We start from the raw sequence: 15,757 nt of genomic DNA, 5'->3' as shown, positions 1-15,757 counted from the left end.
TGACAGTTTCTGTGAGCCTTGAGAACAAACAAACATGTGTAACGGAAACGTGGGGGCATTAAATTTAGTCCACAAGTTTCTCATTAGAGCAGGTGCATTTCTAAAGATAAACAAAAATAGAAAGCATTCGCCAGATATAGCAGTGGGGGAGAGATTTTACACTACAATATTCCACTCTGAACACCCTCCTGTCAGGCCAACATCACATGTCTGACGGAAGAAAAGGATCAATCAGATGTTCAGCGTGTAACCATTTCCTGTCTCGGTAGACCAGCATATCCTCTCCATGATAACCTTTAGTGATTGGAAGGATGTGGTTTACAGACACAACACATTGCAATTATTCCATCAAACAAGCATCCACCCACACACACAGATACACTGGGCCTGACAACAACAGTGTAAACATATACTGGTGTGTGGAGGCTGTTAGGTCAGGGTCAAAGGCACACACAATGCACATTCAGTGCTTCATACAAAAAGGTTTGCATATGTAGCTTTAATGCATTTAATGCCTTTTTATTGCTGCCATTTCTTTATATGGCAGGAAGAACAGTGATAGTATGCCCCTTCATAATCATAGAACTTTTCCTACAGAAAAATAGAAACAAATTATAATTTTTACTTTCATATTTTAAATTTTACTTCTGAGCATTCAGCTTAATTAGATATGCAATTAAAATTATTAAAATAAATTACTGAAAAATGTATTTAAATGACATCGCCAAACATTATTGCAACACATACTCTTTCAGGGCGATACAGGACACTGTCAGGGTTTATTTTGTGATAATTAATAGCTGCTTGCACATTATCCCGCTTATTATTATCCCACCAAATAAACAAATCATTTAATTAATTAATTACAATTAAGTTTTAAATTATTTTATAATTGAACTTTTATATTATCTTGACATTTCCTCTCCAAAAAAAAAAAAAAAAAAGTCCATTACAATGTATAAAACAATCAGCCAAGAACTGCAACCATTTTACGGAAATATAAATACTTTAGTGCTCTGAGGTCTTTTTCACTACAACTGATAACTGAGACGCAAAATGGTGCCAATAGCATTTACATGAACGAAGAGATCACGAGTTCAAGGTTTGAAAGAAAAGATGTGTGTAGCATCAGTTTCAGTTACTTGGATAAGGATATATATATATACACATGTATACAAGAAATTAGGAAATCAGACTGCTGGATGGTGTAACTAACCAGTCAGAATTAAGTATTCCATACAGCTGTATAATAAACTAGATTATGCAATAGCACACACTTTGAACATATCTGAAAGGCTTATAACTTGTTTATTGCTTCTGAATATGATACTGCATTAGCATTTTGTAGGAAAGGATGAAAATACAGGAGAAATATGGATGAACAAATAATTAGCAAATCAAGTACCATCAAGTTCGAAACTTAAAGACTGATAGTATTTTGTTCAGAGAACTTTTGTTAGTCCAACTAGGCTTTAAAAAAAATCTGTATAAAAAAAAAGCATTGCATAGATCAGACCATAATTATATACAACATTGGTGGCTGAAAGAAACTGACCTGTAGCATTATAAGATTAAGAATATTATAATTAATGCCATCCTGTCTCAATACTCATCATTAGTCATTCACAATTAAGAAGCCCATTGTACATAATATTTACAAATAAAAATCAGCATGTACAAAAATGATGATGTATGACAATAAATCTCAAAAACATGCACAGTGTACTCAGATGGAGGCCCATGTGATAAATTCAGAGAGAAACGAGGAAAGGGAAAGAGAGACAGTGCAACCAACAGTGACAAGAAATCTGTCACGTCAGTCAGTGACACAACTTTGTTCCTGGAAGACTTTAAGGTTGAGGGTCAAAGGTGAATGCGTCCCTGGCTGCGTCTGGAGTGAGGGAGAATCTGTAAACCAATACAACACTAAAGTCACAACAGCACACAAAGCATTCTCATTAAACTGCATTCTCAACTAAACTTTATAGCAAAACGTCAAGGCTTCTATCCAAGTACTGTCTAGTAGTGCTAGAAAACCAACACAGGTGTAGTAAAGTTTTGGAAAGTGGGGAAGAAAATCTCAGAGGAAGAAGACCACAAGTATTTCATACTTACATATATATATATAATCTGATTTAATATTCATTAACTTTAGATACTGCTAGGAAATGTGTTCAGTCAATGCTGATGTGGCTTGTTTGCACAGCTTTTATGTGGCTGCTGTACTGGACACAGTAATAAAAAGTCGCCCTCTGCTGGTCTAAATGCAACACTTAAAGGTGCAGTAGGAGATCTTGGAAAATGCTAACTTTAGCCTGATAGCACTGAAAGTGAATGTCCCACCCTCCCTGCAATCGCCATCCAAACACACGACCCCTGAACACATTTACGCTCACAGACCAGAATACCAGAGGCAACATTACTACAATAGGCTACATCAGCGGTTCCCAACTCCAGCCCATGTTCCGAAGTGAAGTAAACTTCAACGGATTTCCCCTGCTCAGGGAGTAGGGAGCAATGAACACTGTGTAGGGATCATATCAATCGGAACACAGTTCATGCACATAGCTCACTTCTAACGAGCTAGTGCGAGGACTGGATTAACCGCTGGGCTACATCATGTGTCATTCAACGGTGAGAAAACTTTAAAAGTAATACAATACCAGGAAGGAAGATCGGGTTGTTGATGTTTGTCTGCCATTCTCACTCTGTCTGCACAGCGTGCGTGAACGAGCTGATGACGTATCCGGTCTGCGCGAACCCGGTGCGCAGAGGTATGCTAATACATATGTTGACAGGCAGGTAGGAAAGCATATTAAAAAGCTCGGACCGAGCTAGACCTGCACTCCTGCTGGACTAAAGCTGGCCACACACTAGAGGATTTTAAGGCCGATTTTAAGGCCGATTTGCATCCCTGAACGATCGGGGGTGTGGCCCGATTTTGTGGCTTGTTGCAAACGATTTTTTGCCCAAAAAAATCCTCTACTGTGTGGTATCATTACGATTATTTATCTGCTCCCGATCGAGACGGAGTGTCCCCGAACTCAAATCAAAACTCTTGCTCGGCTACCTCTGACGTGATACCTGCGATAGCCAATGAGAGCGAGCAAGCGTCACCAACCAGATGTTGCGTGCTTCTATAGCTGAAACTTGGCAGCCACAAACATGCCAAGAAAGCAGAGAACATCACCTATATTCTTTTGTATACTTTGTTTTTCACTGCGAAACAACACGCGCCAGGAGAGCCAGCTGACAATGTTGATTGTCCTCTATTTGTTTTTCTTCTCTAGTCACGTTTGATCTCGCGAGTGTCCGTGAGATCACATGTCACTGTGAAATCGTTCCTACAATCAACAAGTGTGTGGTCTCGTGATCTGGTCGAATCATCTAGTGTGTCTGTGTTCAGAGGATTAGAAGGCTAAAAATCAGTTGAACTGTGGTCTACCATTGTTTTAAAATCGTTTAAGATTTGAAAATCGTCTAGTGTGCGTCCAGCCTAACGCAAGACCCATGGGACGGGTGCGGGTGGGTAGACACTCACGTGTGTGCGGGATGCGGAGGAATAAAAATTATTTGCGGGCCTCCCGCAAAATAGAAATATCTAAAAACAAATATATTGTTATTCATCTATTGCACAAAAACAACAAGAACAATAAATATAAAATGAAAACGATTAGCAGGCGCAAGCATAGGCAGTTTCTATTTAAAACACGTTTGCAGCATTGAGCAATGTAGCTAATCACAAACATATCTGTTGATTTCTGGAGTGCAATGGCCAATCAGAGGTGTTTAAAGGGATAGTTTACCTTCAGTTGCTGAAGGTGATCTATCCCTTTAAAGGGTTAGTTCACCCAAAAATGAAAATTAGCCTGTGTTTTACTCACCCTCGAAGCATCCTAGGTGCATATGACTTTCTTCTTTCAGACGAATCCAGTCGGGAGTTATATTAAAAATTGTCCTGGCTATTCCAAGCTCTATCATTGCAGTCAGCTGGTGTTGCAGTTGAACAGTCCACAAGTCGTCAAATAAAACGCGCGCGCATCCATAATAAAACATGCCTCACACGGCTCCGGGGGGTTAATAAAGTTCTCCTGTAGTGAATCCATGCGTTTTTGTAAGAAAAATATCCATATTTCAAATGTAATAAACACTTTTCTCTCACTTCTGGTATCTGTCATACGCGGAAGCCATTCCGGCGGATGATGTAGAAGAAAGTCACATACACCTAGGATGCTTCGAGGGTGAGTAAAACACAGGCTAATTTTCATTTTTGGGTGAACTAACCCTTTAAGTTAGAATTCACTCACCAGTCAGAGTTCTTGAGCAGTGCTGAGATTTGCGTGCTTACAAATTCTCATATTATAACACACAAACTGTAGACATTAGCCATTAAAAGATTCATTGGGCATATATTCATTGTGTACTAACAGAGCTTGAAAAAAAAAAATCTACATAGGCTACTTTTATGTGGGTTTTTGCGGACAGGAGTGGGACAAAACATGAATGTTGTGGTGGGGAACAGGACAAGATAACATATTTCTGCGGGAGCGGGACTGAAAAATCCGTCCTGCACAGGTCTCTACTCTGAAATGTCAAGAATCCAACCCGAATCCTGCTTCCAGCTAGTTTAAAGGGGTCATGAATTAAGAAATCAACTTTTACTTGAGCTTTTGATATATAAGAGATCGAACTAAAAGAATATCCTGTAAGTTTCAGAACTGAAAATGTCCTTGTTACTGAAATAAAAGCTTTTATTGACACCTGGCCCAGCGAACGCTAGATCCTGGAATGTGCCTGTAATAGATAGGTTAAACACCGCCTCCACAGAAGAATATCAACGCCTAATTTTGTAATTCTGTATGTCTGATTCGCGCATGACATAGTAGGGAAATAACATAAGTGGAGCTAAACCAGATCGAGCAACCAAGCAATAAACATGCTGTTAAAGATAGCATAATATTGTGCAGTGCCTGGTTGTGGAAAAACACTGTAACTGCATAATATTAGGAGTGGGTGGTTGAACTTTATTTTTAATGAAGTCTCCACTCACGTGAGTAAAACATTGAGCGTTTGTTCGCTTCATTTCACCACAGATTCCTTTGTAAACAAGACACAGGTCGACGCTGGATTAGCAGAGAGACTGAGATTAAAAAGCAATGCTGTGCCGTCTATATTAGATCCGACAGGAATGGCGCAGCACACTTTTGGGAGTAAAAAATATTTGTACTATGTGTCACTATTGCTTTGTTCGAGATCGCTTGATACGTCCTGATTATGTGTTTGTGTCTAACCAAAGTCACAGTAGGCTCCAACTATGAAGGACAAAGCTTGTCAAACAGACACACAGAAAGTTAGTTTGCTATGCAAAACTGTTATCCAATCAGCAGTGGGCGTTTACTTCCAAGTCTTCAATGCAGCACGCCCACAAAAACCAATCGTTTCTCAAGCCGGGCTCAAAACCAGGGTAGAAAATAGCCTATTACTTATTGATTTTGATGTTTTTGAATGTAAAAATCACGCGAACGTCATAAGTGGACCGCAGACAACAGTACAAAATAAATAATAAAAAAAAACAGTTCATGACCCCTTTAAAGGGATCATATGATGCTGCTAAAAAGAACATTATTATGTGTATTTGGTGTAATGAAATGTGTTTATGCGGTTTAAAGTAAAAAAAAAAAAACACATTATTTTCCTGCCTTTTTGAAACGCATCGATTTTTACAAAGCTCATCGGTCTGAAAAAGCGAGGTGTGCTGTGATTGGCCAGCTATCCAATGCGTTGTGATTGGCCGAATACCTCAAGCGTGAGACGGAAATGTTACATATTTACTGATTATAATGACTTATACTGTCTTTTTACGCGTTGCGTTGCATTGCGCCGTGTAAACATAAAACTCTGTCTTCAATTGTGATCGGAGAAATGACAAAAAACAAGTGCTACTCTACACTGCCCAAAACTCGCGTTTGAATCATCAGTGGCAAATACTTTAAATGAAAACGTACTTACGCGAGTCAGAACTGCCGGCAATTTAGTCTAACGTTACTCTGCCAGGATCAGTAAACAGTCCTCCATAAAATGCGCTGCACAGATCTGGATATTTGGGTTAAACTGTTCTGGAACTGTGTTGTAAATACAACTTAACCACTGATTTGTAGTCGTGTCCTCTTTTCTTTGCATGAACATTTGGGCGGCGTTATGCAAATCTTCCCACATAGTGAGGTAAATATGTGGGGGCGTGTTAGAACGAGCCGTTTTAGGTAGGTGTGGCTGACTCTGAACTTTTATAAAGAATATCTCTTTGGATTTGAGACTTTAGTCTTTGCAACTTTACAGATCTTCTTTATTCACCAAGAGCTTGTAACACTCCAAAGAGAAAGGAAAAATTTAAATCGCATCATATGACCCCTTTAACATCTATTTCCCAGGTTGGGTACAATGTTTTTTTTTAATGGCAATCAGAAACCCCAATCCCACCTCTGAAATCTGCAATAAATTTACTTATCTATAATCTAAGGAAGTTACTACTCAGAAGCAACAGCAACTAGTGTGTGTACATGCACAACAACACACAGATAAATATCAAACATTTGCTTATTCAAAAAAAAAAAAAAAAACGAGATGAGAAAACTGTTTTTCAGATTTTTCTGTAATTTTTCTCTAATTATTAATTATTATTATTATTACTAAAGAAAAATATCAAACAAAATCAGAAATATTATAATATTCCACTGTAAAAATAATAATTCATATTTAAGAAAAATACAATAATTTTATTGTTAACTGTAAAATTACAATACTAATGTTTATGGCCCTCTTTATGTCTTCATTTCTCATTACAAACGTGGGAAGATGGTTTGCGTTCCCAAATGCATGTAATAAGCAATCAGAGACACTGAAAACAACGGATCATGAACTGTTCGTGTGTGTGTAAAAAAAATTAAAATAAGAACACAGTGCCTCTGTGTTTTTGGTTTTGTAGATTCATTGTGCAACACAACTAATGGTAAAAAATGTTGGTGTGGCGATTTTTCTGTAATTTTAGAGGAAATAGAGTTAACTTACCCTGGGAGTGTCTGGACTGCTGAAAGGTGAGGGTTCAGCAGAGCAGTTCTCTTTACCAAACGAATCGTCCCGCTGTTTGTGTGCAAACTTCCTTTTCAGTGCTTCAGCGATAAGAGCTGCTGGATCAGATGAAAATGCTAAACCTTTACTTCTCCGTCTCCTTACTGGAGTTCCACCTGGAGATCTACGAATACAAACCCACGTTCAGTACTGAGCATAAAACGTAGCTGTGCTTAAAGTTTGATCACGCTAGATCCATACCTCTCCACAGAACGCAGTTTGACTTGATTTATGTCCTTCAGCACCTCTAACATGGAAGGCAGGGCAGCAGCCACTGTACCTGCAGATGGACCACACTGTGCAAGCTTTTCTCTTTTTGCTGACTGTCTTTGTCGAATCACATCTGACACAGACACCTCCACACAGCTGCCCATAGCCGGAGGAGGAAGTGGTGGTGGAGGTGGCGGTGGAGGACAGACAGGAGTGGAAGTGAGGACAGGAACTGGTAGAGGAGTAGAGCATGGAGTGCCAGGATCAGCTGGAAGAACGGAAGGGCCTGAGAGACATGAGAAATGCATATAAAATATATCAGAGTGATGCACTAAAGGGTTCATATAATTTATCATTTTATTTTTTCCTCTGTGTTCCACTTATCAATTATTATTTGAGGCAAAAATTCAATTTAGATTTAATGACCATTTTATACCTTCTCTCTGACCCTTAAAATAACATTTGCATATGAAATGAGAAATGCTTTGCTACTGCCATGGGATGTAAGATTTTTCTGGGATTAAATGTAGTTTTTACATGTACCTCCATCCTTCAATATAATGTCCTTTATGTAATGCCTCAATGACACAGTCACAGATTCACAAAATCAAGATCAGACTGAAAAAATAATCAGGGATTTTGTTATAAATTTGTTATTACCATAAAATTGCAAGCACTACACCAGTGGTATACTTAAAGTCTCCAAGTATTTAAATTAAGAAATTGTTTTAATTAAATGAATAATAAAAATATCTTTAATGCATTTGTAAAAAATAATCAATTAATAAAATACTATTAATATAATAAAATCTGACTTGAAAAACAAATTAAACCAAGATGTAAACTGAAATCACATTTATTTTTTCCTCCTTGATAACGGTTTTATTGGTGAACGCACAGTTCTTGAAACTTCTGGAATCACAAAATAAACTGCGGAAATATCTATACAACTAGGGGCCTTCGAGTGAAAATGGTTGAGAACCAGAACATCAAAGTTCATCAGACTTTCTAACTTTAAGCACTCTAAAAAGAAATCAACAATGTGTGTGTCTTAAAAAATGCAATCTGATCTCTGTGAACTTGGGTTTGTGGCTAAAATCCAGCCTTCTCATTACATGAGATCTTTGCTTTTGCAGAATTTCTATCAATCTGTCAGTTACAGAAATTGATAGCATGTTACCTGCTGGAGCTGAGACTATCATAGCGATCTGTGCGCGTAGTCTCTGCAGTTCCTCTTCCAGAGCTGAGATCTTCTGCAGGGCCTCTGGCTGGGTGCCCTGTCCCAGCGCCCTGCCACCCCTCTGAGCCGGGACGGACACGGAAATTGAATGTTCAGACCCCAATGAGGGAATCTCAAAAGCTTTCCTCAACGGGACGACATCCCTGTTATAAACATGGTAAGATGTGACGACACAGAACTTTCTCCATAAAACTTACAAAAATGACATACACACTCCATACAAAGACCAGAATTCAACCAGAAATCTCATAACAGGTGTAATTTCTGTTCAGAAGTATATTTAGCACTCATACAGATGCTGTCAGAGAGCTATTAATAAGCACATATTAGTGAGCTATTAATAAACACCAGACAATTGTGTTTATATCGCTTCTGACGTGTCACTACCTGAATTTAGTGTGGCTGTCCCCTTCATCCTCCACCAGCCAAAGCACATCCGCTAATGTAGGAATGGCTGGAGTGTCCACCATCACGTCAATATGGCCGTGTCTATTGAACGTCTGCAGAGGAATCTTGAAACGAAGAATCAGAACTCATTAGTGATGGTGCTCTTAAGTCCTTCAAAGACTTTTACATGCAAAGAGACTTTAAAGTGCTTCCCAAAACTCTTATTAACAATTCATATCAAGTGAAGACATGCATGTACTTTATAAAAGCATGCACTATGCTTGTGTTACAAAACCAATCTTAAAAGAATTATACTTCAATCTTATACAGTATATTATCCTCTTATATGCAAAAATGGTCATTTGATTTAAACAGCTAAACAGCAGCTTTGAGATTTAAGAAAATAAATTAATATAAAATAGGAAACTAGTCAAAGGTTAAAGGTGGGGTAAGTGATTTCTGATAGCCCATGTTGACATTTGAAAAAAACACGCCCCCACCCCAAAAGGGTCTCACCCCTATTTTGATAGCTCCGCCCCACACATACTTATGCAACCCAGGCAATGATTATTTCTGTGAAACAAAGCCAAACCAATGTTACACCGTGACACTGTAATTATGAAACAAAGCGACATATTTGTACTAGACAAGTGTAAAATTACCGTGGATAAAAAATATATATATATTCTGAACCCCATGTGGATTTACACAAACTGAGAAAGTCAAAAAGTGTTACTTTGTGCCCCGCTCTCCCCTACCTCTGTAAATAAATACAATATAAATTCATGTCTCGCGCATTTTAATGCCCTTTGAATGAAACGTGTACGTTCCCTTGGAACTGGAATCATGCCGGGATTTCATGTGAAGTCCACTTCGCAGGGCACTTACGGTCGAATAAGACAACGCTTGAATGCTGCTGTCGAAACAAGAGACCTCCTTACTGAAGTGAAAGTGTTGGCTGGTGTCACGATCTCGCGAACACGCCGGCAGATCTCCACCAAATTCGGGGGATCCCTACAACTCGAGGAGCCCTCTCGAACGCCACCCTCCGCGCATCGGTAGCCCCCCGGGATCGCTTGATCGGTCGGCGCCGGACCTCGAATTTAACCACCCATAACTCCCGAACCCCAGGGGCTATCCACACAGGGGTGGTCTCACTCAAGAGGGCCTCGAGACGTACACTCGATTCGTGTTCGAGAGGGTTCCTTGAGCTGAAGGGATCCCCCGAATTTGGTGCAGATTTGCCGCACCGTTACGGAGATATGGCCGTTCAACGTTTCAATGGTTTTCCATTGACTTAAGCTTTAAAGCGTTTCATCCAGGTCGCCAGTAGCAAACAATGGAGCGTGCTCTGCTGGACAAACTAAGTAATTACACAATTTCAAGCATTTTATCTGTGTTATATGTTCTGTAAAAAAATACCGATATATTGGCGACAGGCTTATATCGGCCGATAATATCGGCAAAACGATATATTGGTCGGGCTCTAGTCTACACTGGATGCGGCGTGGCACGACACAACAAATCCCTGACAGAAAACTGCTGCTGCGTTATATTTATGATGTATTGACACAAATTTCAAATGATTTTCAACAGTCGCTTTGTTGTGTCCAGTGTACTAGACAGACTTTAGCTGTTGCGGCGCAGACACAGTGTTAATCACCTATCGAGAAGAAACAAAGAAGAAACAAAGCAACCTCAGCGTCCTATCACAGGCCTTCCGCTCATTGAGTTCTCTCCAGCGCTGGAAAGCTGATCCGATATTTACACAGGTCCTACTACTTGCCTTAAGCCTTCTTTTGTTTCCGCAGACGTTTTCCTCTTTTGTTTTTATCTCTATTTCTCTGTCGCTCGGCTAATGTCCGTCCAGTGCACTGAACGCTCTCTCCTCCACATCATGAGTAGACAGGCCCCTTACTGCTGATTGGCTACAAGTCTGTTTTGCTATTCGCCCGAATCGTTTTCTGAAGCATTTTTGAAAAATCACTTACCCCACCTTTAAGTTAAAAGTGCACTTGCTATATGAGCATATATATATATTTTTTTTTAAATATTTGATTAAAATAAAATATGAATAAACACTATGAGTATATACATAAAACTAATGTGTATATGATTTTAGTGATATTTTTCAAAAGTACTCAAAATTACAAGAAAAAATTAATTGGTGCAAACAACAGATTACATGTTTACCTGAAACCGCAGTCGGGGCTGAGGAGAGAGGGGAAGGTTTGTCCCAATCATACGGACTATGCTCCGGTACTGTCCACAATATGTACTGTCCCATACAGGAACCAACTGCAACAACACAGTGTTCACAACAGATGTACTGTTAAAAAGTTGCATTTAAAGAACCTGTAAAACTATGCTTTTTGTTTAAATAATATAAGCAAATATATTTGCATTCTAAATAAATTTTCACTTCACCATGTCAGGTGGCACTCCAAAGTACTCCAGGACACATCTCAGCAGGTCGGCGATGTCTTCCAGCAGAGACATTGACCGCTTCCACGCTGGATTTCTGCTGATAGACAAACCAACACCACACTGCAGCAAACTTCTCCACGTGACCTCAAGGATCAAATCAGCTGCATTCCATTCAATTCTGTAACAAAAGCGCCATTAAAACGTGCAACGTTACATTTTAAATACTGAGGAAAACTAGTGGCATCAATGCGAGAGCAGCGTAATTAAGTAACGTCAAGTAATGAACTATCTGCATCAGTAAACACCTTCTCCGGCATCTGCCACTACCCTACGTCTGGGTGCGTGAGAACACGCACGTATATCAAACCTATGCTTTAATGTGCGCTTAATTTAAACACATATCCATCGTATTATTAGTAACATTGCAATTATATTTACAATGTCTATTTGTTTTATGCGTATTATTCACTTTACCTCTTCCTTGTATCACGCTTTCCGTGCGAGTAAACTCAAATAAAGCTCTTTGCGTGAGAGCGTTTGTGATTGGTCGGGAGAGAAGGGCTGGCGCCTGTAGCCAATCGGCTTGAAGAATTTAGAAATGTCGTCAGAGGCCTTCGATCAGTCATTTTGTTTGAACGGAAGCAGTGGGAAGTTTTGTATTTAATGTGTACGCTGTAGTGGTGAGTAGTACACTGTAATTTTATAATTGAATCAACATTTTGCACGAAGTAGGTTTTTGAGAATGATGTATAAGACGGTTAAAATTAATAAAAAAGGATTCTCTCAATTACAGGAATGTAAATTTACGTTAAACGCAAATCTGAATTCCAGCGATGTAGCTTTCATGCTAACAACAGACTAACGTTAGTGTATCAGGAACTGGTTGTCTCAAGGTTGTTAGTGTCTTCAGCGTTTGTGCTGTAATTAATTGTTTTTTTTCTTCTGTTAACTCGTTTAATTCCACCGGTAATATTAATGAACAAAATTGACTTTTGAGAAGTATGTGTATTTTAAATGTATTTGAAAATGTATGCGTCTTGATTTACGTGGCTGGGGTGAATGGTCACATGACCGGAGCTGTTGCTCTCTTTGAAAGATGTTGTTTATGTCAAAGCTCCATAAAATGAACCATGTAAAACATGCCACAATACTCCTACAAATACTTTATTATTTAGTACATATACTATTTAAAGGGTCTATTATTAATGTACAATTAAACAGTGCTCTGTCTAATATACATCATTATCACAATTCATACAAAATGAGTCCGGTGGGAAAACCAAGAGATCGGTTTTGAATTAATGAAAGTATTGGAATATGTTTTAGTTTTACAAGTGGATCTATGTAATAATATATATTTCAAATAATTTGTTTTAATATCCTTTGGTGTTATAGATATCCACAAAAATGATGGATGCGTTATCAGTAGTCACACAGCTGCGGGACCTGGCATCAGAACCGCAGAATCGGGAGGCAATTGTTCAGGACCAGGGTTGCCTTCCAGGACTAGTGCTGTTCCTCGACCACAAAGACCCTAAAGTACTTTTTGCCACCCTCCAGGTACACCCAAATCTGATTTGTCAGTGCAGAAGTTCTTGTTAAACTAACAAAGAGCCAGTTGTGATATTAAATCGTGTTTAATGTCTTGTATGTTTCTTGTACTGACTACTTAAGGCTTGTGTCTCATCAGACTTTGCGATACCTGGCTGAATCGCCTCGCAACATCAGCACCATGAAAGATGAGCTTGGCATGATGGTGAGCCTAGAGATACTGATGAAGAGGTGATTTTAGTTTATTTATTGAAAGACAAGTTTATTTATTTTACTTGTAATATCTTAAAGTCAACATGAAATCTTTTTTTTTTTTTTTTACTTTTTTAAATGTCAGAGTTTTTCTACATTTTTATTTCAGTTTTAGTTATTTTAGTACAAGTTAAACTAAGTTAATATTTTACTTTTATTATCTTAGTCAACCTAAAATCTTAATTTTAGTGTCATTGAGACACTGTTATACATTTTATTAATATTTTGAATTAGTTTTTTCATTTTAATTTTAGTAATTTTATGTTTTTTGTCATTTAAAAAATGTATAGTTTTTATTTATTTTATTTCAATTTTAGTTATGTTAGTACAAGTTAAACTGGATGAAAATTAGAAGTTTTGCGTTGGCAACTAGCTGAAATAAAACAAGTTTTTATTTCAAATTTAAAATATGTTTTTTAAATATTTTATTTCAGTTGAATGTTTACTTCAATTAAAAATTTGTAAAAAAAATATATATATAATAAAGTAAAGTTGTAAAAAATTAAGGTTTAAACCACGGTTATTATAGTTAACTAAAATGTGTTCTTAGTCTTTCTTTGCCCAATCCACCAATCAACATTATTCCAAAAATTGTTTTCATGATCTTTTATATCCTTTCCCCACTTTTTCTACTGTTTGAAGGACTGGTATGACGACTGATATTACAGACCTTGCACAAGAGGTGTATGATGTGTTGAGTGCTCAAACACAGCGACAGGCTTGTCAGACTCCAGAGCAACAGAAGAGGAACAAACCCCAGTTCTTCATCAACAGCTCTAACAAGAAAGCAAAATCAGTTACCCTGCATATACAAGGCTTAGATGGGGCAGTATGTACCATAACAAAGCTTTCACACATGCACTTTGTTGGTCTTACCTGGCCTGGGTCGTAAAACATTTCTCTCATATTTATGCAGATTACGGAGTAAAAACATGTGGCATTGTGTTGACAGGATCAGAGAGGTGTGTGTGAGGAGGCCCTTTTGAGGGTCAAAGGTGTAATCAGTTTCACGTTCCAGATGGCTCTGAAGAGATGTACTGTACGCATCCGTGCCGACCTGCCCACTGAGGTACACAGTATTCCTCTTTCTGTAAGGAGAGAGGCAACTAATAAAAGCAGAATTGTTTTCATGAAATGCTAAAAGCAAATATCTTTTATCCAGAGCCTGGCCACTGCTATTGCTGCCACAAAAGTGCTTTCAGCTAAGCAGGTAGTGAAAAATGAAAATGGAGAAGAGGTGGGTGTTTCTGTTGCTTTTAAGCATGTATTTAAATATGTTTCAGTGAGAATGATGATCCAGGGCTTAATATCTTGCTGCTGATCTGGTTGGGTCTGATTTTCACATGCCTTGCCTCTTTAAATGAATAAATATATATGCATAATTGTTTTTTTTATATACATATTTATACATTTATATTTTAATTTATTTAATTCCATATATATATACAGTATGTGTGTGTTTCAATTGTTTTATGACCCATAAACTTGCTGTTATTTATTTACATGGCTATGGTTACAGGTTCTCATTCCACTCAGCACCTCTGGCTCAAAGGTAGAAGAGAATTCCCACCTGCCAGATTACCTACCAGAGGACGAGAGTCCGGAGAAAGAGCTGGACCGTGCCGTGTCCCGTACTGGTGCTAAACAAGACACCGGTGGCAGCTGGCTGAACACAGCAGCCAGTTTCCTAACTAAAACTTTCTACTGGTAAAGCTTCAGTTTCACAGACTTTTCCTGTCTGAGTTTGGACCTCAACCTTTTTTTTTTTTTAAGAAAGATCAGCATAGGAGAGCAAGTTGCACCACTATCAGAGCTTAAAGCACTAATGCAAGGTTGAGGAGCTGACAAATGTGCTTTATCAGTTTATGAGCACAACCTTTCACACAAAAATGTGTGTGAGATCTCAGCCACATCGCAACTCTGTACTGTTATATAGATGTTGAGTTCATGTTGTACATTTATGTATATGAAGACATGTCTTTCCACCCTTTCAGGATCAGAAATGTTCTGTTTCTGCTGTCATGTGTGTGTGCTGTATTGTCTTTCCACCTGATTTCTTGTAAATATTTCCATTTTGGTGTGTTATTAGGGGAAGTATCTATGCTGAGTCTCATCTAATAATGGAAACAACTGAAAGGCAGATTAAATGTCTAATGCTGTTTTGTGTAAAGTAAAGGTTTGGAAGGAAGAAGTCTGTACTGATCTTTGTAATGTTATTTAAATTAAGTGTTCAAAATATGGGCTTTCATGTTGAAAAAGGTGAGTGAATATAGATGACCACACCAAATCACTTAGTCTTTTAATTTAGTTGTAATATGGTTTATTGATACAAACAAAAAGTTTGAGGATAAACTAATTTAAACAAATTTTATAAATAAATTAATGACAAATACACACAAATTTGTGTCAGTATAAATGTTTTACCATACATAAAAAAATAAACGATAGCATTAATTTAAACTACATAAATGAAAAACATAGCCAATTAAATTTATGTAAATAACCTTCCTTGCTACTTATAATGGCACAAGTTTAGCATAACAGTACAGTGCAATAGTGTGTTAA

At 38.0% G+C, this 15,757-nt stretch overlaps 2 protein-coding genes across 5 annotated transcripts; one reads left to right on the top strand and one right to left on the bottom strand.

Annotated features, from left to right (window-relative positions):
- Window positions 1-1,107: 1,107 nt before the first annotated feature.
- On the bottom strand, window positions 1,108-11,943 carry LOC107549052 (mitochondrial fission regulator 2-like). 2 transcript variants are annotated; one of them, XM_016229968.1, is made up of 8 exons: window positions 11,864-11,943; window positions 11,390-11,567; window positions 11,156-11,260; window positions 8,963-9,087; window positions 8,516-8,718; window positions 7,327-7,621; window positions 7,066-7,249; window positions 1,108-1,908 (listed from the first exon to the last, which is right to left on the bottom strand). In XM_016229968.1, the coding sequence occupies exons 2-8, from the start codon at window positions 11,459-11,461 to the stop codon at window positions 1,864-1,866; spliced, it is 1,029 nt and encodes a 342-aa protein (XP_016085454.1). In that variant the 5' UTR covers window positions 11,462-11,567; window positions 11,864-11,943; the 3' UTR covers window positions 1,108-1,863. The 2 variants fall into 2 exon arrangements, with proteins under 2 accessions (XP_016085454.1, XP_016085455.1); XM_016229969.1 differs by lacking the exon at window positions 11,864-11,943 and adding an exon at window positions 11,695-11,715.
- On the top strand, window positions 11,631-15,446 carry LOC107549053 (armadillo repeat-containing protein 1-like). Of its 3 annotated transcripts, XM_016229972.1 has the most exons (8): window positions 11,988-12,069; window positions 12,785-12,949; window positions 13,080-13,171; window positions 13,835-14,021; window positions 14,145-14,261; window positions 14,355-14,429; window positions 14,712-14,921; window positions 14,955-15,446. In XM_016229972.1, exons 2-7 carry the CDS (start codon window positions 12,797-12,799, stop codon window positions 14,901-14,903), a joined length of 816 nt encoding a protein of 271 aa, XP_016085458.1. In that variant the 5' UTR covers window positions 11,988-12,069; window positions 12,785-12,796; the 3' UTR covers window positions 14,904-14,921; window positions 14,955-15,446. The 3 variants fall into 3 exon arrangements, with proteins under 3 accessions (XP_016085459.1, XP_016085458.1, XP_016085457.1); XM_016229973.1 differs by lacking the exon at window positions 11,988-12,069 and adding an exon at window positions 11,631-11,727 and having other exon boundaries at window positions 14,712-14,962; XM_016229971.1 differs by having other exon boundaries at window positions 14,712-14,962.
- The last annotated feature ends 311 nt before the right edge of the window (window positions 15,447-15,757 follow it).

This window comes from Sinocyclocheilus grahami, unplaced genomic scaffold (assembly GCF_001515645.1).
Source record: "Sinocyclocheilus grahami isolate Dianchi unplaced genomic scaffold, SAMN03320097.WGS_v1.1 scaffold361.1, whole genome shotgun sequence".
Taxonomy (NCBI): domain Eukaryota; kingdom Metazoa; phylum Chordata; class Actinopteri; order Cypriniformes; family Cyprinidae; genus Sinocyclocheilus; species Sinocyclocheilus grahami.
This window is presented reverse-complemented; position numbering and strand designations above follow the sequence as displayed.